We start from the raw sequence: 22,600 nt of genomic DNA on the forward strand, positions 1-22,600 counted from the left end.
TTTTAAGTTTATGCTCATGGGAGGGGCCCCTCCCCCGCTCGCTTTACTTTCTAGTCCGTGGGGTAGGGAGCTTTCTTTTTGAATTGCAAATACGCCTTAATCTGACTCACAGTTCATCTTCAGTCATACGACCTTGTTTAGCCTCTGTTTTAACCGCTCACTCTCCAGCGCTTGCCCCGGTCAGCGTCGCTTCTTCCATTCGGACACTCAGCAGAAGGCCTGGGAGGTCCAGGAGATGAGTCTGCTCGGCGCACCACCGTAGCCCGGAACCCATCATCACATTTCTGATGTCAGGGAGTGCCACTCTAGTTTTGGGGCAAAACTCTATTTTTTTTTGCCCTCAAAACCATGGGGTTTGCCCAAAAACTAGAGCGGAATCCCCCTGACATCAGCAACATGATGATGTCATTTCTGGGTGACATCATCATGACAGGGACGTCATGAGAGCGACATCCCTTTTCAGGGGTGAGGCTTCCCCCATCGGCCAGCTGGCCGGCAGCAGATTGAAGCCCCACAAAAGTGGGGGACCCTCAGCTGGACCAAGAGTTTGGCAACCCTACACCCTCCAACCTTGAGACTCTCACTCTCCACAACAGCAGAAGAGCTGTCAGCACAGGAGTGGGATTGCTCCAGTAAGTCCTTGAGGATGTCTTCCCCAAACTTCTCTCTCTGCCTTGGCTTCTACAGGTTGGCAACTCTAGCCTCAAGGGAACAAACCTGCTCACTGTGAGCCACAAGCTCCATGCACACACCCATGATTTCCAGTCAGTGGCTAGATAATGATATATGTGGCACTCTCTGCAAAACATTGGGTAGCCCTTGCTCCGCTGCTGGCTTTCTACCTTCATAACTGGTTAGTGGTTTAAAGGTATCTAGAGTGATGCAGGGTCCTCAGGCCTGATCCCCAGGCTAAGAGCCACAGTCCAAGAGCCTTTTGACTCTTGCCCTTTGACTCATGCCTCTGCCTAGGAAGAGCCTTACAGTTCAGAAGCCCATAGTCCCCACCTCCCAGCAGCAACAGCAGAGGGTGGGGCCTGCAATTAGCCCTGGGCAGACAGACCTTGCTGAATGAGCAACAGACCAGACAAAAGACCCAAACAGACCCGGACAAAAACACCACTTTCTAGCAGACTACAAGCACCCACACCGTCTTACTCTATCATGATGAGTTATAGGGCCTGCATCAAATAGGAAAAGGAACAGAAGCTACAATTGTATTGTAGTTGCAGGTGTTTTGAAGCAGTTGGGACTTTTGATTTCCTTAAATTACAGAAATGAGAAGCGTGCATAATGCCAAGAACAAGTAATGTTAATGAAGCATACACTTCCAGCTTGTCTCTGGAAATGAATTATTAAAAAAGATGAAGAAAATGATTTAGGAGTCCATGTCTAATTTGGAAATTTATTTTTTTTAACATGAATCACTCATGAATCTATTGTAAGAATTAAGATTAGAGGCATTTTGATGGGCATGGAGAAAGTAATTTTCAAAGTGACAGACACTGCGGGTTTTGTTTATGACAATCTTATTAAATATTTGGGTAATTTTGTTGTGAAATTGTGTAAGCATTATCAGATAGATATTTTTGCTGTACAGATCAGTAAGTCATTTTTGTAAGCACTATAGTTTTGTGGCACAGTCCTCCATCAATTAAAACAGGTGTTTTCACATTGAATGTAATGGAATAAAAATGCTCACAGTCAGTGTTGAAATGCTTAAGGACATTGTAGGAGGTTATCAAGAAAAATAAATGAGCAGGCATTTGTTATTGGTGATCCTTTTAAATTTTGGATTTCCAGTGTTCGGAGAACCAAGAATTTCAGCAGGTATCTCTGGGGGCAAAGTATACCCATGAGACATGACATGGCCCTGCTATAGTCCACCTTTCTCACTGAAGTCTGCTGGTTAAGCAGGGAGTCCATTAGGGATTTTGAAGATAGGTAGGGTTTAGGTGCTGTTCCTGTCAAAAGCAGTTAAAAGTTGCAAGCTTTCTGTTCCATATTAGAAGGCTGAATCAGTCAAACAAGAAACGTGCTTTGTAATTGTTACGCTTTCTCAGGCCCCAGCTCTCCAGTAATTTCATTACTATGAAACTGAGAGGACTGAAGAAAAGGAAAACAAAGAAACAACCTAGCCATGCATGCCACTGAAATAAATCTGTTCCTTAGTTGCTTTTATCAACCCTGCTGCGTGATTCCTTCAAGCCAATGATCACCTCTTAATAGGTCAAGAGAATGCCAAGTGGAAGACAGAGTTCAGGTATTGCACTCACTGAGGACTAGAACACTACACTGTCCCCAAAGCCCCAATTAATTTGTAGGGTTTGAAATTTATGTCCCTAGCGTCATCTCAAGGGGAAAATACACAGAGGTAGTATTGCTTGCTGACAGTAGAGCTAATCAAGAAGTTGGGCTTGGCTGATTTACCAGTTGTGGTTCTTCCTTGAGATTCAGTATCTGGTCACCATTAGTCACTTCCAGATGAGATTACTTCAGGTCACTGTATATGGAGCTGCCTTGGTTTGAAAGTTAGCTGTCTCAGAATATATTGGCAAGCTTGTTGGCAGATATAGGTTTTACATCATATACACACACCCAGTCTTAAAGATCCTAATTCATTTCCGGTTTATTTCTGAGCCCAATATAAGGATATGGTTCTCACATAACTGTTTGAGGCCAAGGTATTGGATGGGTCCAGCACATAGCTCATCCTTGTGTGTTCAAAGGAGGGATGGAAACTCACTAAGAATGGGGCCTTTTCTGTTGCAGGCCCTCTTCTTTGAAATTCACCATGCAGTGATAGGCGGGGAGGGCCCTCTTCTTTGAAATTCACCCTCTGTGTTGCCCCTGCAGGGTGTGTAGTAAGCATAGCAAACAGTCTGTACTAGTACAGGAAAATAAGTCTTTTACCTTTAAGATAAGGCATGATGGGAATTGTAGTTTATGTAGCCCTTAGATCAGATGTTCTGAGATAGCCTTCCTCATGGGTTATACATAGGTTCCCTTCTGGAGTAGCTAGCAAGCCCACTAAAGTTCGATAAGTCATTTCTGTTCTTTGTTAGAGATCGCTAGCAGCAACAGAGATGCACAGAATCATCTCTTTTTCACCAAAGTCATGCAAATGGATGCTTATAATTAAAGATGAACTCTGTCACTCATTCTCCAGCTGGATCATAAGGTAATGATCTGAATGCATGAAGAGTAAAATAAAATTATTGAGTCTAAGTAAGACTGGTGCTGATCACTCACCTACAGTGGGGTTCAGCCTCCAGCTAGCCTTGGACCAGGGACACTCTGCCTGGCATAAAATCTATTAATCTCTTGCCAACTGACCATGCAATGAAAACAAGGGAAAACATCATAGGGCTCCCAAGCTTGAGTCAGAATTTTCATGAAAAATTGTAACACTTTTCAATTTGGCTTTTAATGGATATGATTACAGAGCCAATGTCCATGCCTTGTGCCTAACATAGAGCTTACAGCTCAACGAAACTGCTCACTTCTTTTATGTAGAATGTTTCACATCTGATAAGTTTTGATGGGCTAAAAGGCTAAGCCAGTATCATTAGCTGAGATTGACATCAACCTTTTGACAGCTGCTGGCAATTACTGTCAATGGTAGCACTTGATCATCATCAAATTAGGAAGCTGACAGGGCCTTTCATGTCACCTTTTAAGCAGGTATTTATCAACTGCTGGAAACTGGCACTAGGAGAAGTAGGAAATTAAGAGAACATATAAAGTAGTACATGTGAGTTTATGGCCTATCCTAAAGGCACAGGACCTACCATTATTAAACCATACTCCATAAATATGGTAGGGGAACCAGTATAGAGTCATTACAGGGATCATCATTCCCAGGGGTCATTTCCTGCAGGAGCGCACAGGAGCGGAGCTCCGGCAGTAAAGAGCCCAGGGGGCGGGCACATGCAACAAGCCCCACCCCTGCTCTCAGCAGCCCTCAGTCAGAGCAAGAAGCAGCCAGGTAAGTTGCAGGGCCCCCCGGCCCCCCGGCCCAAAAAGTCCAGTGGCACCTCTAAGACCAAGTTTTATTGAGGTACAAGCTCTCCCTCCTCTGTGAGGGCAGATCTGCATGTCCCCCCCCCCCATAACTAGCAATCAAAAAGAGTCCAGTGGAGCCTGAGCGGTGGGTGTTGCCTTCTGACACACTTCTAGTGATGTCAGGGTGTGTGGCATATGCAAACAAGTTACGCTAATGAGTTATGCTAATGAGCTCCTGCACCTCTTTTTCTACGAAATGACCCCTGATCATTCCTGTAGTGAGCAGCCCATCTGCAAGCAACATCATGAAGCAAAAAGGCAGGGTTATTTTTCTGGTGTAGCAGTGTAGTGTTTACCTTCGGACTGAACTTCTAAACTCCCAGCATGAGTTTCCCACAAAATCTATAGCAATGGCAGCTTCCTCTGTCTTTAACAACTGTGTGACAGGCAGACCCTGAACAAGTGGCATAGGAATATTAGAATGAGGGATTTTTTTGTGTCTGAATGTGTACCTGCCATGCGATTTCTGCCAGACATTTATTACCACCCAGAACTATGTACAATCATATTTAAATTCTGCCCTTTTCTTCAGCAAAATCAGGGCAGCATACATGTTCTCTCCTCCTCCATTTTGTCCTCCCAACAGCCCTGTGAGTTAGCTTGGACTAAGCAGAAGTAACTGGCCCAAAGTCACCCTCTGATTTTAACGGCTGTGTGGAGATTTGAAAGTGAGTCCTCTCTTAGTCCAATTTTTAACCAGTATACCACATTGGCTGAAAAGAAGGAATGTGATATCTAAACAGGAAATGCTTCTGTTAAGAGATTAGTACTTTAGAGCAATCATGAAAAGGGCATATGACACGGAAAAGTACTTGACAGCTTGCCAGGCACTATTTTTTTTAAAAAAAATAAAGTTCTCTGTTCATAGTAGTGGCTTTTAAAACATTACTGAATGCAAAATCAAGCTGAGATCAATTTGGAGCACTGATTTTTACAAAGCTTGAAAGTGGTTTGGGATCATTTAAGCAATATTCTTCTCCAAGAGTGTCTGTAAAATGTTAAAGAAACTCACTAGAGTATACAGACTTTTATTTCAGAGGAAAAATGCAAGGCAGGCCAAATAATGAATGAGTTTGGCATCTGACACTGTATAAATATAGCACTAAAGATAATATAGGAGCATGATCTTCTGAAAAATAAGAGTTATATTAAAGCCAGGAGCACTCTCACAATGAGATATGGTTTAGAGGGCCAGAAGGGAGGGTCTCTGTCAATAGTATGAATGGACACGAACTAGACATTATAATTGCATGCAAATAAAAGCTAAAGAAAGAAAAACTTTCAGTTGCCTTGGTCTCAGGATCCACAGCCAAACAAAGAAGTACATGCTTGTCACGCCGTGGGTAGGGAGGCAAATGGGATGAAATGTGCTTGCTTAGAGAATAAGTTCACAACCACCCAAATGACCAACATTGTCTTACTTGGGGGTAAAAATGTGATAAAGTCCATGGAGATCACCTCCCACGGCCTACTTGGAGTCAGGAGAGGTTGCAACAAGTCTGGACTTGCACACTGCGCAGGTCTAGCACAATTTCACAAAGGCTGACAAATCCTTTCGCATCTGTGGCCACCAAAATTGTCTTTGCAACAGCTGCAGGGATTTAACAAACCCAGGGTGACCGGCCAGTTTTGAGCCATGTACCACGTTCAGTACTTCCCCCCGTAGAGGATGTGGAACAAACAGTTTATTGCCGTGGTACCAACACCCGTTGGGTTTGATTTCCGACCCCCTCTGTTTCCACCTTCGCTTTGTCACCCTCTGAGAAGGTGGAGATAAACCTGCTGTTCCAGTGGGTCCTGTCTGGTGCGGCAGGGGGGTGGATAGCAGAGTCAGGTTGCGACATAGGCGGGGAGGGCCTGGAACGGCTGGGCATAGTCACCGCCCCGTCGAGTTGAGAGGGCATAAACATAGAATCCAGAATCACCTCCTGTTGGTTGTTGTGCTGAGGGACAGGGCGTCAGCGAGTGAGTTCGCAGAACCGGGGAAATGATGAAGGGTGAATTGGAACTTGGAAAAGAAATCAGCCCACCGGAGCTGCTTGGCGTTGAGGCTTTGAGGTGTTTTAAGCATTTCCAAGTTTTTTTGATCAGTCCACACTTCAAACGGGACACAGACCCCCTCCAACCACTGCCTCCAGGTAGCTAGCGCAACCCAGATCACCCCGCCTCCTTTTCCCAAACTGACCAGTTCCGCTCAGTATCATTAAACCTTCTGGAAATGTAAGCGAGGGGGTGCAGCAACCCGTCAGCCCCCTCTTGTAAAATCCCCCCCCCATCACTACGTCAGAGGTGTCGACTTGCACAATGTATTTTTTATTTTCGTCGGGGTGGGCTAATACGGGTTCAGATGTGAATAGGGATTTAAGGCGGTCAAACGCTTCCTGGCACTCTTTGCTCCAAGCAAGCACCGCCCCCGTCTTAGTAGTTTCCAGGCCTTTTCCTTTCGTTTTTAACAAGTCAGTGAGGGGCAAACTGATTTGAGCAAAATTGGGTAGGAAATTTCGGTAAAAATTCATGAAACCGAGGAAGGCTTGTAAATGGCAGCGGGTGCGGGGGTTCTCCCATCCCAGCACATCGTGTACCTTCCCCGGGTCCATTTCCAAACCCTTATCCGATATCCGATAACCCAGAAAGTCAATGTGAGACTTATGAAACTCGCATTTGGAATGTTTCGCAAACAGTTTGTGCTTGTGCAATGTCATCAGGACTTCCCTCACCAACTTTATGTGTGAGGGGAGGTTGGGGGACTACAGCAAGATATCATCCAGGTAAACAAGGGCCCCCTTATACAGATGCTTGTGCAACATTTGGTGAATAAAGTTCATGAAGATCCCCAGAGCCCCCTGAAGACCGAATGGCATAATGCGGTATTCGAACTGGCCGAGGGGCGTATTAAAGGCAGTCTTGTGCTCGTCCCCCTCCCAGATGCGAACCCAGAAGTAGGCATCTTGGAGGTCTAATTTTGAAAAGACCTTCCCTTTTAGCGCCTCAGCTAGTAAATCCTTGATGAGGGGCATGGGGTAGGCATTAGTTGATGACACAGCATTTAAACCCCGATAATCTGTGCACAATCGTAAACCCCCGTACTTCTTTTTCTGGAACAGCACCGGGGCCACAAATGGGGAGGAGGCTGGTCTGATGAAACCCCTTGCCAGGTTCTTGTCGATAAACTTACGCAGTTCATCCTTTTCTGTCAGCCCCATCTCATAAATGCGCCCCTTAGGTATCTTGTGACTTGGCAGTAACTCGATACTACAGTCCGATGTCTATAGGGGGGGGGGGAGCTCATTGGCTTCTTCTTCTTCAAAAACCCTAGCCAAGTCTCTGTATTTGGGGGGAATGGAGTGTAATTCCTCTTGGGCCAAACATGCCCTAGGGATTTCCAGAACCGGTTGGGCCCCCCATTGCGAGTTCCAGCGGTGCTCTTGGCACTGAGGGGAGATGAATTGTACTTTCCCTTCATCCCACAGAATGTAAGGGTCATGTCCATGCAGCGAAGGGCCCCCCAGCACCAGCAAAAATCTGGTGGCTGGGGTGATTACAAATGACGGTTCCTCCCAGTGATCCCCCGCCCCAACTCCCAAAGGCACAGTCTTTTATTCACATGGTTCTTTCATAGTGGAACCATCCATTTGGGTAAAAATCAAATGGTCTTCCAGCTTCACCACCCCTGCCTCCAGCCCTGTAACTAGGGAAGGGTTGATGAGGTCCCTCCCACACCCTGAGTCAATGAGTGCTCTTACACGGATATGTGTACCAAGGGCTGGGTAAACCAGAGTCACAGTCACGAAAAACAAGGGGGGGAGCTGCTCACCACTTTAGGCACCTCCGGGATCGGGCCCTGCTGCTCCACGCCTCTCAAAGCAGGACCTGGCCTTTTCCCGCCGGCTCGGGGTCTTCCTCGCTGGAGTCCTCTCCCAATATTCCTCCTCAATTTATTCCAGGGTGACATGCAGCGCCTTGGTGAATTTATGCTTCCCCGCAGGTTTCTTAGCTGGTGTGCCAGGTCATGCCTTGGTAGGCTCTGCTTGTGCCGGCTTCCTTGAACTCAAGGCCCCACAGTCAGCCGTGAAATGGCCTCATTCTCCACACTTGAGCCAGAGCCCTTGTTTCATCCATTGCTCTTGGGTGGACTCAGCCAGGCGTGTAGATTTCATCTTCAGTGATGGGGGGCTCGGTTTCCCCCCTGCCGCCGCAATATCCAGTCGTAGGGTGTTCAGCCTAGTTTCCGCACTCTCCGTTTCTTGCATCCACGCAGGTAGAGAAATCGGATCTACTGCACGCAGGACAGTTTCGCAGGTCTCCAGGTTCAATCCCAGCCGGTACAACTCCGCTAAGACCTGATCCGGCCAATTTTGCACCTTGGCAGCATGCAATTTAAACTCTTTAAACTCTGATGAATATTCTCTCACCGACCGCTTCCCGTGCTTCAGGGTGCATAAGAAAGCCCGTGCGTTGGACCCGGCATTCCGGTCTTCGAATTGGGCATGCACCGCCCACATAAAAGCGTCCAAATTAACCAGTTCCGGGCCCCGCGCATTGTGCAGTCCCACATACCACATCGCGGCAGCTCCCCGTAACTGAGCAGCAATAACATCCACTCGGCTGCTGTCATCCGGGAATAGGTGGCCCCACCTTTCCACGAATTTCATCACTCTGACTACGAAGTAGGATAGCTCCTCTGGGTCTCTGTCAAACGTTGCCTCGATCAGGTCCTTCAAGCGGTGGTGCAGGGGACCTCTCAGGCTGCCTGGCCGTGGTGCCAGGATCGGGCCCTCCCCTGGTCCTGGTCCTGGTACGTCTGGTGGGCCCCGCGGCCCCAGGTCTTGGGGCCTCGGTTCCTGTGGTATCTGTAGAGGGGGGGAAGAGCCGGAGCCGTCTGCTGCGCGTCTCTCTTGGCTCTTGCCAAGCTTGCATCACCATCTTGGGAACCGCCTGGATTATTTCCTCAACTCCCCGTCTCAGTTGGCGTCTGTCTCATTCCACCACCTCCAGGCGATGGGCCAGTTCCAGTCCCTCGTCCGGGGAGGGGCACCCATTTCATGCCTTGGAGTGGTCCATCACCCAGGGTGCGATCAGTGGTTCTAGAACTCCCCCAAAGAGGGGAGGCCCCCTGCCGCTCCGGTGCCCCCCCTGGAGCGTAGATGCAAAGTCCACATCATACCGGCTGACCCTACAGGGCCCCTGCGAGAGCACACACATCTCCACCATTGAGTCTGGGTTAAAGTGGCCCCACCCTAACGAACTCGGTCGATACCCCTGCCCGATACCACAGCTGAACAAAGTACATGCTTGTCATAAGGTTATACTTTAATGTAAGAGCTATAGAGGCAGTAACATCAGTAGTGTTAGGAATGGCTACTTTCCTACAAGCATAAAGGGATATAGGGCATTTGTACGCACCCCCCACACTTATAGGCCAATCAGCCTGACTCCCGCGCGCGGGAGAATGGGGCCCCAGGCCATTACAGCCAAAGCTGGGAATCGAAACCTATCCCACGGGTAATACATGGGGAGACGCTACATAGACAGCTAGCTAGCAAGGTCATAGATAAGAAGGACAAAGGAATGCGGCATCAGTTGGTACACAGGTCAAGCAGCTGCACTCTCGCCCATAAACATAATGGCAGCATAGCTGACACTTGGTTTCTTTATGTAGGATCACAATACTGAGTATAGTTTTAAAGACAATTTAAATTGAAGACTCCTGATTTAGAATTCAAATGTGATAACATTTCTCTGTACATGATAATGATGCTGGTTGAATCTCTAACTACCAAAATAGCTTGTTTTCATTTGGGTTTGGGTGTGTTCTCCGGTCTCAATTCCTCCATCCCACAGTTTGATTTCCACTCCATATTGGGTATTCCCTACACAATCTTAAACCCAAATAAACTAGAGAGTCTCCAAAATTCAATGTACCAGTCTAATGAACATTAGCCATGTGGGAAATGTTTCTGCATGTGGAATAGCTTTATAATGAGTTGTGAGCATGAGAGTGTCTTATTCATAACCTCTGTGTAAGTAAGGTTGATCCCTGTTGCCACCTGCATGGATCGGAGAAAGGAGGCACCTATATGCATATTACCACCTGCCAACATTTTCTTCCCACTTCCTAGGAAGGGATTAGTGTGGTTGCCAGTGCTGATCACATCTTTGGCAAAGAAGGTTCCATGAGTGAAGTGGCAGGCTAGAGTTGCCACAAACATTACAAAACTCTGACACTGGAAGTGAAACAGGAGAGTCCTCTTTACATGAAACCTCTCTAGAAGTTTTAGAAAGGTTGTAGGGAAGTTAAAGGAATTTCAGCATGATTTACTGGAACGCTGTCTGCATGTCCTCTATATCTTTCAAAACATTGCATTTGACAATGTTCCCTCTAAACTCTACAGTATCATGAGCAAAAACTGCTACCTCATGAGTGAAAAAAGCTAGTAGCATTAAAGGTGTGAGTGAGTCTACATTTGACTATTGCATAAATTAGCTTTTTAGATTATTTCCATAACATAGAAATCTCAGAATGATTTTTTAAAAAACTATATTTAAACTATATTTTAAGAATAGTTTAAACATTATAAGAGAAAACAGAATCAAGTCAAATTTCATTACAGAAAATGCTGTCCTCTATGGGGGGGTAGACCAGGCCAGAGAACAGGTCTACCCACCCCTTTCTACTATATTGGTAGACCTGGCCTCCAGAGAACAGGTCTATCTTTCCCCTGTCCACTATATTGGTAGACCTGGCCTTAGACCATCACCCTGCACTGAGCCTTAGAAAACATACCAGCACTTGGGGGGGGGGAAGCACTCTTGCAGTCTGCTTTGGGTGTGTTTTTTTTTAGTGAAATATGAAATTACAGGTCAAGTATAACAGAGATGGAACAATCACTGTCAGAACCCTTCTTAACATAACAAACAGGAAGTTGCTTAAATGTTATCAACCAACCCAAACTACTTATTTATTCAATTATTTATATCCCACTTTTCCTGTGACTCAAGGCAGCTTACAAATCATAATGAAAAACATTATGCAAAAACGTGCAAAAAAATCAAATTTTCCAGCTCCATTATAACCTGTGGGGATTATTATAGTCAATGGGCCCCATAGGCTATAATGGAGAATTGATCTGAGGGTATCTGGGGCTCTAGGGTGGCTGTGTTTGGAGGCAGAAGCACCAAGTTTGCAGCATAGCATGCTGGTGCCTCTCCTCAGCCCCCCACCCCCCCCAGTTTCAAAAGGATTGGACCAGGGGACCACAGATTCCATTGGAGGCATGAGCTGTGCCCAGATTATTGTGGAAATCAGGTTCCATTTTTCAGCCGTATAACTGAGGAAGAATGCTTTGAAATGTCTGGCATACCTAGGAAGAACGTTTTTCAGCTGCAGAAGTTTCTTCATGCTATGGGACATCCTCTGCCTTGTTTGTGGACTTTGAGATCTTTTGGACACTATTATACTGAAAGGATACAGTGGCGTCTCTTGTCGGATCCTTTTTCTATTATTGAATTGTCATACCTTTTCTTGTCAATTTCTTGTATTGCAACTTGTGTTATCGTGACCACCAATTCTACTTTATTAATTCATTTACTGTACTTACGTTGAAATAGACTGATGTCTACTAGTAATCTCTGAAATTTATGATTTTTTTGATGGTCTACCCTTGCGTTTTGCATTTCTGTATATCATATACACTTGGGGTCCCTATTGTTTGGCCTGGTCAGGAATGTAGCATGGGAAGGGGGGTTCAGGGTCCTATCTCCCTACCAAATAGTATGGAGGGAGACAGGAGCCATCATCCCTCCGTGCCATGATCTTGAGCAAGAATTGTTTGGCCTGGTCAGGAATGTAGCATGGGAAGGGGGGGACAGGGTCCTATCTTCTTCTTCTTCTTCTATCTCCCTACCAAATAGTACGGAGGGAGACAGGAGCCATCATCCCTCCGTGCCATGATCTTGAGCAAGACTCACAGCACTGTTAAAGCTAGACAATTCCTGCAGTAAAATGGCTGTGGTGTTCCCACATTGCCCCAGAGATGCCATACCATCTAGTTGTATGTAACTGGTCCAAGGTCACCCAAAAAGCTTCCATGGCAGAGTGGAGATTTTAGCCTGGGTCTCCCAGATCCTAGTCCAACTCTCTAACTACTATACCACGCTGGCTATCTCGCTGCTTACTCCCTCAAAACACAGTAAAATGTAATTAGTCCTGGTCTTATTGATTGTATATCAATCAGAGGTGATTTTTTAAATCACTCTTGAACATTTAGACCTCTACAAACAGAAGGAGCAGTGCAGTCCTTTGGCTGCACAAAAAATGCTTTAGTTTAAGGTATATATTTGGTTATACTTTCCTGAATCATTCTGGGCCCTGTCTGTGAAGGAATATTTGGTTTCCATTTTATAGGGATGCTAAGAAGTATCCCATAGTGTTTTTTTTAAGAGACAATCAAGCTAAAACCATTTTAATAACACCAGAAGAAAATGGATGAAATTCTAATGGAGCCTTTGGAATTTAGCTATTAAGTAAGATTAATCTTCTCTGGTGTTTCTCATCAAAATCTCACTCCTCTCAGCAGTGAGCATTCAACCTTCTGCAGCCAGTGTCTTTCTCCTTTAGAAGCTTACTGTTCTCAGGGATGCTGCTTATCTTCAGTGTCCAAGCGCCTCTGCCCCCACACTTGCCCCAGGGGATTGCAATCAGCACCAAAGGCACACTGCACCAGCAAGCCCTGAAACTGGGGAAGTTGTCTGTCAAGTTGCAGTGCGGTGTGGCCTTGATGGAGTCTACTCAGGAGTCAGCCATCTTGAAGGAGCCCAGCTGGCTCTCAGTGGCATGCTCAGCAACAGAAGCCAACTCACTCAAGTTTCTACCAGACATGACCCTGGCCCTGAGACCCAGGAGAGCTCTGATGGGGGGCAGGGAAGCAGGCAGCACTGACCTTCTTAGAGAAAGTTGGGCAGAGTAACCAGCTCATTAAAGAAGTTCAGGGGGAAGGGCCAGTAAGCTCACTAATCCAAGGCAAGTATCCATTGGCCCAGGACTGGGTTGGGGGGAAATGAGAGTTGGCCCTCCCTTGGGGAAGCATTTAAAAGGTGTGCCCAGGAAGATCCATACTCATTCCCTGGCAGATGGGAAATAGCTAATTGGCAGAGCAGTGTGTGGAAATTGGGTGAAAAGAACCCCCCTCCTCTTGTTCTGTTCTGAGGCTATATCCGGGATAGGGGTGTGCAAATGTAGGGGTGTGCAATTTTTTTAAACCGGCATTTTTTGGTTCAGGTCTATGGGGGTGTGGTCAGACGGCATGCAGGGAGCGGGTTAAACTGCTCCGGCTCCATGCAGGTTTTTTTAACCTGGAGAATCGCGATCATACTCACCTCTTTGCTCCGGATCACTGCGCAGCCACATTGCTCCCCACCGTCCACACGTGTTGGTGTTGGTTTTCTATCTCTCTCAGTTTGGGCATGTGCACAGGCAGCCATCTGTAGAACAGCGATTTCCTCTTCAACCCGACTGCTGTAACACTTCCCTTAAACTTTAAAGGAACACTTCCCTTTAAACATTTACTGTCGAAAATGGCCTCCCTGAGATCCCGAACTCGTCTAAAGGCTAAAACTAGGCACCATTTAAACATTGTTTTTAATAACCCTGTGATGGACCTCCACCTATGTGCACACCGCCAATGCTTTTTTAAAAATGGCATCCGAAAAGCGGACGCCTCGGGCAACTTTCGAGTGGGGAGGGGGTTTAAATCAGAAGTGGCTTGACACTGCAGGAGCGATCACACGGGAAAAATGTGGCTGGAACCAGAGAATCAGGAAAACACCACTTGGGGACCTGGTATCAAAATACTCCGGGTTAAAGCAGTTTTGAGCCAGAAAGTGACGGCTTGGGATGGGAGGCAGATATTGACTGTGTGATCGCGTAGATAAAATCCGTTTCTGAGGTGGGCCAGAAGCAGACTAAATGGCCCCTCTGAACGCACCCTTGGAGTAAAAGTTTTTTCGGTATGTCTGAAAAATCCCGGATGCAAATACCATACCAGTATTGGGACTGGGGATTTTCCAGAAATACTAATTTTGGGGGATGGGGTCCAAAAATCCTGGGCAGAAAAATACCATTTTTTTAAAAAGGTAGCCAAACCCTGGGGCTGGCTTGGCTTCTCCTGCAATGCAGTTTAAACCATGCTGCAGGAGAAGCTGGCCCCAGGATCTGCTGCGCCATAGCTAGCAGATTGTTCCCTGCAGCATAGCAGCTTTTGGGGCTAGCTTCTCCTGCGGCCTGGACTACAAGAAAAGCCAGCCCCAAGCTGAACTGGTGGAAACAGTTTGCTCCCCATGGCACAGCTGATCCTCAGGCTGTCTTCTGCAGTCCTTTCAAACATTAAAGGGACCGCATTGTGGTAGAAATCCAACACATATCTATTCTTGACCAGGACTTGTGTCTTGCTGAGTAGAAGGTGTAGTCTTGTTTATGTGGATTTCTCACTTTCCAAGCATCCACACAATTATTTTCTTCTGCTAGTTGTAAAAATGTTGAGGGGAGTTCATTTCCTTGTTTCCATTTCCCTATAACCAATTTTCTATCTAGGGTTCTGTCAAACACCGCATTGTAGTCTCCAATCATGCAAAGTTCATTAAAATCTTGTTTTGAGATCAATTCCTGTGGATATTTGTAAAATTTGTCCTGGTGTTGATTTGGTACATAAATATTTATGAGAAGAGTTTTTTTGTGTTGTCTTTGTATTTGCACCAGTAAAATTTATCCATCTTCTGAAGTGTGGGTAATTTCTGGAAGTAAATGTTCTTTTACATAGGTCACAACACCTCTCTTCTTCTTCTCTCTGTCTGAAGAAATAAAAACTTTTCCCAATTTCTTGACTTGTAGATATTTTTGATCTGCAGCTTTAATGTGAGTCTCTTGGAGGCAGATAATATCCAAATTCATTTTTTTCTATTATTGAAACACCTGTCTTCTTCTTGAGGTGCATTTAGTCCATTCACATTTATTGAATGGACTAAATCTTCCTTCTATCCATCTTGTGTTTGTGTCTGTCTGTGATTCCATGTCCTGTTTGTCTCTCATTTGTCTCCTTGTTCATATCTGTGATGCTATGGACTTTGAAGGTTTTTTGGATGCTGCTGTTTTCTTGGTTGTAGTTAAAGTTGCTGAGGTTGTTTCTGAAGTGCCTTGGGAGTCTTGGTCTTCTTCTTCTGTAGTTTCTGAGTCTCTTTCTTCAGTTTGAAGGTCTGCTCCGTGTGTCTTGAGGAAGTTCTCTGCTTTAAAGGTTGAGTTGATTCTGAATCTTTTCCCTTTATAAGAAAAGAGTAGACCTTCTTGGAGCAGCCATCTATGAGTAATCTCAGTTCACCTCAGTGCTGCTGTAAGGTCCAAATATTCTTTCCTTTTTCCCCTTACTCTCCATTGGATTTCTTTTAAGATCTTTATTTTTGTATTTTCTGTATATAGAGGTGTTTCATTTGATGCTTTAAGAATTTAATCTCTTACTATTCTCTTATGGAATCTCACATGCACTTCTCTGGGAAGCTGATTTTTTCTAGCATACGCCGAGTTCATCCTAAAAGCAATATCAATTTCATCCAGGACCTTCTCTGTTTCCTCTATCCTCATATATTTCACCAAAATACGTGCCATCTTCTTCCTTAAGTCTTCCTCTTTCTCTTCTGGGATATTTTGAAATCTTAATATAAATTCTGCTTTATCTAATTCGAGTCTCATGAGATCTTGTTCAAATACAGTTTGCTTGGAATCCATTGTCTATAGTTTGATGTTGTTTTTTTTCTACCTTTTCCAGTTTAGAGGTTGTTTTATTTAATTCTTCAATTTTCTGGTTATTTTCTAAAGTTGTTTCTGCAGATCCTCCATTTTATTTGATAGTTGCTGGGACATATCTTTCATTGTATCCTTAATTGGGTCCACTGCCTCTGCAATTGCAGCCTTTATAGAGGTTGAAACAGTATCCTGAATAAGGGTCTTCAAATCTTTCATTGTGGCCTGTGATAGACTGGAGGCCACAGATTTACTTATACCTGGTGAGCTAGAGGGTACTTTGGTTGGAGGCCTATTTGTACCTGCCATTTTATACCACAAGACCAGAGAATCCCCCACAGTGCTAAAACAGGTTTTTTTCTAGATTTCCAAAATACATATTATTATTTATACAACATCCTAATATTAATAAGGTACTTCACGGCCATATAGTTCACCAACAGAAAGACCAAACATAAACCACAAAAATGTAACACAATATAGCAAGTGTATTATGAGAGAGAACTTCTTGGCAAGGACTCCTTTCTCCTCCTTATATGGAAAACATCACAAAGGGGAGCAAAACAAGAAGACAATGGAGGGGGAAAGGATCTGTTACTTATGAGTTAGGAATATTAAAGTGGAAACCAAAACAAAGCCAGTTTTAATATAAGTTAGCTTCTGTTTGATGGAGAACGATTTTCAAATTGCAGTTCCAGTGGGAGAGGTTTTAAATACACAATATATATATTTCATATATATATGAAAAAGGCTCAAAACTCCAAGCTCCTCCCATGAAGGGAAAAATAGAGTGCGTTGCAAGGTTTATCAAGGCAAAAGTACAGTAATCCATTTATTCAGGAGTGAAAGACGATTTAAGAGACATCAAAGTCTTTAGCCCTACATAAACCACAAAAATGTAACACAATATAGCAAGTGTATTATGAGAGAGAACTTCTTGGCAAGGACTCCTTTCTCCTCCTTATATGGAAAACATCACAAAGGGGAGCAAAACAAGAAGACAATGGAGGGGGAAAGGATCTGTTACTTATGAGTTAGAAATGTTATTGTGGAAACCAAAACAAAGCCAGTTTTAATATAAGTTAGCTTCTGTTTGATGGAGAACGATTTTCAAATTGCAGTTCCAGTGGGAGAGGTTTTAAATACACAATATATATATTTCATATATATATGAAAAAGGCTCAAAACTCCAAGCTCCTCCCATGAAGGGAAAAATAGAGTGCGTTGCAAGGTTTATCAAGGCAAAAGTACAGTAATCCATTTATTCAGGAGTGAAAGACGATTTAAGAGACATCAAAGTCTTTAGCCACAGGAAGTGGTGGGTGCTACAAGCATGGACGGCTTCAAAAGGGAATTAGATAAGCATATGGAGCAGAGGTCCATCAGTGGCTATTAGCCACAAGGTATAGCTACGGGCTCTGGGGCAAGTGATGCTCTGTCTTCTTGGTGCTTGGGGGGGTCAACAGTGGGAGGGCTTCTAATGTCCTGGCCCCACTGCTGGACCTCCTGATGGCACTGGTATTTCTGGCCACTGTGTGATGCAGAGTGTTGGGCTGGATGGGCCTTTGGCCTGATCCAACATTGGCGTCTCTTATGTTCTCTTATGTTCTTATGTTTAGCCCACGGGGGTAACACTTTTGCAATGTTTTTCTTGTCTGTTGCTAGCTGCGAAGAGAAGGAGGGTGGAGGGGAAGCCTCCCATTCCCCATCCTAGATTGTGTTTTTTTTAAATTTAAAGGGCGAAGTTGTTGAAAGGAAAGTCTGTAGTTTTATGTGTTAACAGTTACGGTGATATTCTTTAAGAAGAATTAGGCAGACTTCCACCACCATCCCTGGGTGGGAAGTTTCAGCTGAATACTCATGACTTCCATGAGCAGACTTTAAGTGCTTCTTGCTGGAGGCGATCCAGGGCTACCACCCGTGAGCTGCCACTGAATGGAGAGCCTGGATCAAGCCTCTTGCACTGCACTCCCCTCCTGGGCATTCGGGAGCCCCCGATACTCCTCTAGAGAAGCTCCAAAGCCAGCGGCACCAAGGAGAAAGTCCTGGTGCCATCCATGCCACTGCACTGCAACCCCACACTCCAGCAGACTGTGGGCAAAATCAACAAAAATTATTTCACCCGAAGTGATTTCACTAGGAATTGCCAGAATCTCTATGATGAAACCATGTAGTTTTTGGTGATTCCAAGACAGGTATGACATCATTTCTGGTAAAAACTGTGATTTCACTTTTGGGTTTCCCTGGAAGTGATGTCACACGGTTTTTGCCTGCTTCTATCACTATGTTCCCTGCCCAACTCCTTCTGGTAGCTATGCCTGGGAAATCTATGCAAATAAAATGGAAAAGAAACTGAGTCATGTTTTTGTTTCTCACAACACACAACAACCCTTTATTGGCATAACATTTTAGTTTCTCGATACTTGGGCTTGGGTAGCATAATTCAGAAAACCCTGATAAGCATAAATTAAGGGTGACTGATCCAAATTTGAAAACCTACTAAAATCAAAAGTGTTTAACCTTCTCTAGTATTATCTTTTTAATTGCAAACTAAGTTAGCTAATTAAAAAATGAAAGGATTCTTTTTTAAAAAGGAAATACTCTTTTCCCCATCTCCTTAACTCCTAGCAAGGATTTTTGAGCCAAGCATAAATAACTGAGAAAAGGTATTTTGTAGATAACATGATAGCCAGTTTCAATTCTTCATCTAGAATTTAGGTCACGGTCCTTGCATTACAGGTCTGCAGAGGTTAAACCATTTTCATTACCTCACTTGAAAAATAGCATGTGTTTCCCAATTAAGTTGTCAAATATTAAATCATAGACCTAGATCGTCATCATTTCATATGTTTGCCACTTTACCGGGAATTGTGAAAAGTTTAGCTTTTCAGTAGAAACAGTTTTAGTTTCATGGGTTTATAAATGTTTACAAGTGGTCTCTTATTCCTTTCAGCCTCCTGACTTCAATAGATAAAAACATAGTATTCAAAACTCAGGCCCCCACAGAAAGCCAAGAATCTGTCAAAACAATCTAAAGTGTTAGCTTAGCCTTTTGCAGCTTTTAAAACAAATCTTCTAAACAATAGGTCTTTTCCCTCCCCCTTGTCTTTTGTTACCTACAGGATTTTGGAGAAGATGATTCTCTCTACATCACCAAGGTAACAACTATTCACATGGGCAATTACACGTGTCATGCCTATGGCTATGAAGAACTGTATCAGACCCACATTCTTCAGGTGAATGGTTAGTAAATGGCACACATGACAACCCGCTGAAATGTTCCTGTGAGCAATGCTGCATGTTAATATTGTTCTCACAAAACAATGGATACCACAGCTTTTCACTGTTACTGCAGAAAGAAAAGAAATCTGTTTCACTGTCCATTTAGAAATGTGCAATGAAAAAGAAACTAAAGAAATATCGACCCAACAGATCTGTCAAAAATATTGGCTACTTTTATTTTGTCCACAGCAAATATAGTTTCTGAGTAAAAAAGACAGGTGCAATTTCTAATCCATGCATTTTCTATTTCTGTCAAATCTCAAACATTTCTTATGGACCAATTACTGCTTCCTATTGGTAGGGCTTGTCTTCCTGTCTAAAGGCAATCTATAGCAACAGAGGCTTCTTCCTCCCACAGCATCACTCTACCCCACTTCCTCAAACAGTAGGAAGTTCCAGGAAGATGCTTTTAGAGGCCTAGTTCCCTTGTGAAGGGCAAAGTACTATATATAACATGTAAATATATATCCAAATGTTGAGCAGGATGGAGGAGGCTTGAAGTGGCCTAATTTGTAGGAACTAGCTTAATTTAATGAGTATATCATTTTTCCCTGTGGATCAATATGAATGCAGCTGGATTTGTTGTGCATGTTTCATAGTAAAAACAAGAAAAATGTTATTTGTGTGATGAATGACTGGCAAGGAAAATCACAGAAAAATAGCGCACGTATATGTATTTTAGTGACACATTGGGTATAGTTAGGTGTCAGGTTGCAATGTAGGCTGTTCTCATCTCTGAGATTTAAAGGCCCCCAAAGGCTTTGATATTTAAACCCAGCTTCAAAGATGATCATATTGTAGACAGTAGTTCAAATTAGAGGCATACTACAGCCTGTCTTTTCTGATCCAAGAAGTTGGGAGAGGAGGTATGTTCTTTGTAGATGAAAGCAGAAGGAAGTAGGTTTTGTGATTTTTTTAAAAAAACCACCCTCTGTGAGGCATCTTCCTATCAAAAGGAAAGCTTCCCATTACAAATATTCTTCCTTGTTTGCCTTGTAATATGCCGGAACTGCCACTAATGGCAAGCAAACATGTCAATTGTGCGGACATCAATTTTGACAGAGTAATGCTGTAGTCTGTAGAAAATGTTCTGTATTATGTAGCAATGAGGGTTCCTGTGTTACCTCTCAAGGTTTCTCCCTGAAGGGCTTTGTTGCAACTCTTAATGTGCTTTTCTACTCTCCACCTTTCTCCTTTTTCACTTCAGTGACTACTTGTTGTGACAACTGATGTTAGGGCAATGGATCAAAGAATGATGGCCTAAAGAAGGCAGTGCTACCATCACAAAAGAGATTGTTCTCAGGAGTTTCTTGATTTTATGATTTAGTAGTTCAGGAACAAAGTCTTGAAGTTCCTCCTGGGATGAAGAGCAGATACCAGGCAAGGAAAGAGGTGGGATCCTAGCAAAGGAGTTGACTTCCCTCAAGCCATTTGTCTTGCATGTTTTACGCAAATAATCCAATCAATATAGACAGGGCTATTTTGGGGCAGGAACACACAGGAACGGAGTTCCGGCTGGCTCCTGAGTTGGCCACACCCAGCAGGAACTCATTAGTATAATAGGCCACACCCAACAGCAGAAACTCATTAGGATTGGCTACATTAGGGGTGTGTGGCCTAACATGCAAAGGAGTTCCTGCTACAAAAAAAGCTCTGGGTTTTGACAACAAGGTAAACAGAATAAGAAGCAAAAGGTGGGTGTGGCTGGATGACCACCCTTCTGGTAACATGGGGGGGTGGCCTAATATGCTAATATGCTGTGCTGTCAAGGGTGTGGCCTAATATGCTAATGAGTGTCTGCTGTTGGATGTGGCCTATTATGCTAATGAGTTTTGATGGGCTTTTCCTACAAAAAAAGCCCTGAATATAGATATCATTGAACCCATTGAATGCCATTTTAAAAATAACAAAATGTTCTGTTTGTGTCTGTTCTTCCATTTATGACTTGCCAGGTAATTCTAGACAGTGCTAAGGCCATTCTAAATCAATTTAAGATGGTGGGCTTAAGGGGGTGTAACTCTGTTCAGGCCTGCAGTGCTAATCTCCTCAGTGTATGAGAACCTAGATTCAAGTCTAGTAGCACACTAGAGACCAACAAGATTTTAGGGGTATAAAATTTCAGGGAGGCGACTTTCAAAAGCTTATACCTTGCAAATCTTGTTGATCTCTAAGGTGTTACTGGACTTTAATCTAGCTGTTCTATTGCAGACCAACACACCCGCTCTCTGAAACAATCTATATATGAGATCTACTATTCATACTTATCTGGGAATCTTCTTCAGATATTTGTATATCCAGTGGTTTTAATAGTCAAACCACCATACCTAACTATGAGTAAATACATATGGCAATTCCTTTTTCTTCTTCTGTCAAATCAAAGGCACCCATACAAGACAAGGTTACAACTGTCAGTAAATTCTTGAGTGAATGGTTCTTTTATCACAAAAAACTTGTACACTGTATCTTGTTCCTGTTTAGCCCATCATCTTGCACTTTATGCCCGATCTGTGTAGAACATAAGAACATAAGAGAAGATTCCCTCTTGAAGCTGTCCATGCTTGTAGCCACCACCACCTCCTGTGACAGTGAATTCCATGTGTTAATCACTCTTTGGGTGAAGAAGTACTTCCTTTTATCCATTCTAACCCGACCACTCAGCAATGTCATTGAGTGCCCATGTGTTCTTGTTTTGTGAGAAAGGGAGAAAAGTACTTCTTTCTCTACCTGCTCTATCCCATGCATAATCACTTTGCACTTGGCCATATTGAACCCCATTTGCCACGTTGACACCTACTCGCCCATCCTCGACAGATAACTGTTGGCCCCGTCCAAGCACCAAGAATACAGTGCATCACTTTCCCCAGACTGAGAGTTCCTATCTATACATTGTGGCTATAGCCACTGATGGACCTCTGCTCCATATGTTTATCTAATTCCCTCTTGAAGCTGTCCATGCTTGTAGCCACCACCACCTCCTGTGACAGTGAATTCCATGTGTTAATCACTCTTTGGGTGAAGAAGTACTTCCTTTTATCCATTCTAACCCGACCACTCAGCAATGTCATTGAGTGCCCATGTGTTCTTGTTTTGTGAGAAAGGGAGAAAAGTACTTCTTTCTCTACCTGCTCTATCCCATGCATAATCACTTTGCACTTGGCCATATTGAACCCCATTTGCCACGTTGACACCTACTCGCCCATCCTCGACAGATCCCTTTCGAGAGCCTCACAATCCTCCCTAGTTATCACCACCCTGAACAACAATTACATCTGCTTTCCAGATGGCAGAGATCAGTTCCCCTGGAGAAAATGGTGGGCTCTGTATCCTTATATGCTGCTGAGGTGGCCCCCATGACAGCCAATGTGACGTAGCAGTCAGGGCTTCAGAGCACGGGAGAGGCTGCAGGTGTGTGTGTGGGGGGTGGAAAGCTGAAGAGTGAGGGGGAAATAAAGGTCGGTTGATGATTGG

At 44.1% G+C, this 22,600-nt stretch overlaps 1 protein-coding gene across 1 annotated transcript in view; it reads left to right on the top strand.

The window, feature by feature from the left end:
- Nucleotides 1-22,600, top strand: part of LOC107126036 (follistatin-related protein 4-like) — a 248,020-nt gene that overhangs the window by 166,310 nt on the left and 59,110 nt on the right. Inside the window, exon 5 of the mRNA XM_015429530.1 lies at nucleotides 18,973-19,093. Within this exon, the coding sequence (XP_015285016.1) occupies nucleotides 18,973-19,093 (121 nt within the window). The remainder of the gene's footprint in view (nucleotides 1-18,972; nucleotides 19,094-22,600) is intronic.

Source organism: Gekko japonicus, unplaced genomic scaffold, assembly GCF_001447785.1.
Source record: "Gekko japonicus isolate JY-2015 unplaced genomic scaffold, Gekko_japonicus_V1.1 scaffold304, whole genome shotgun sequence".
Lineage (NCBI taxonomy): Eukaryota > Metazoa > Chordata > Lepidosauria > Squamata > Gekkonidae > Gekko > Gekko japonicus.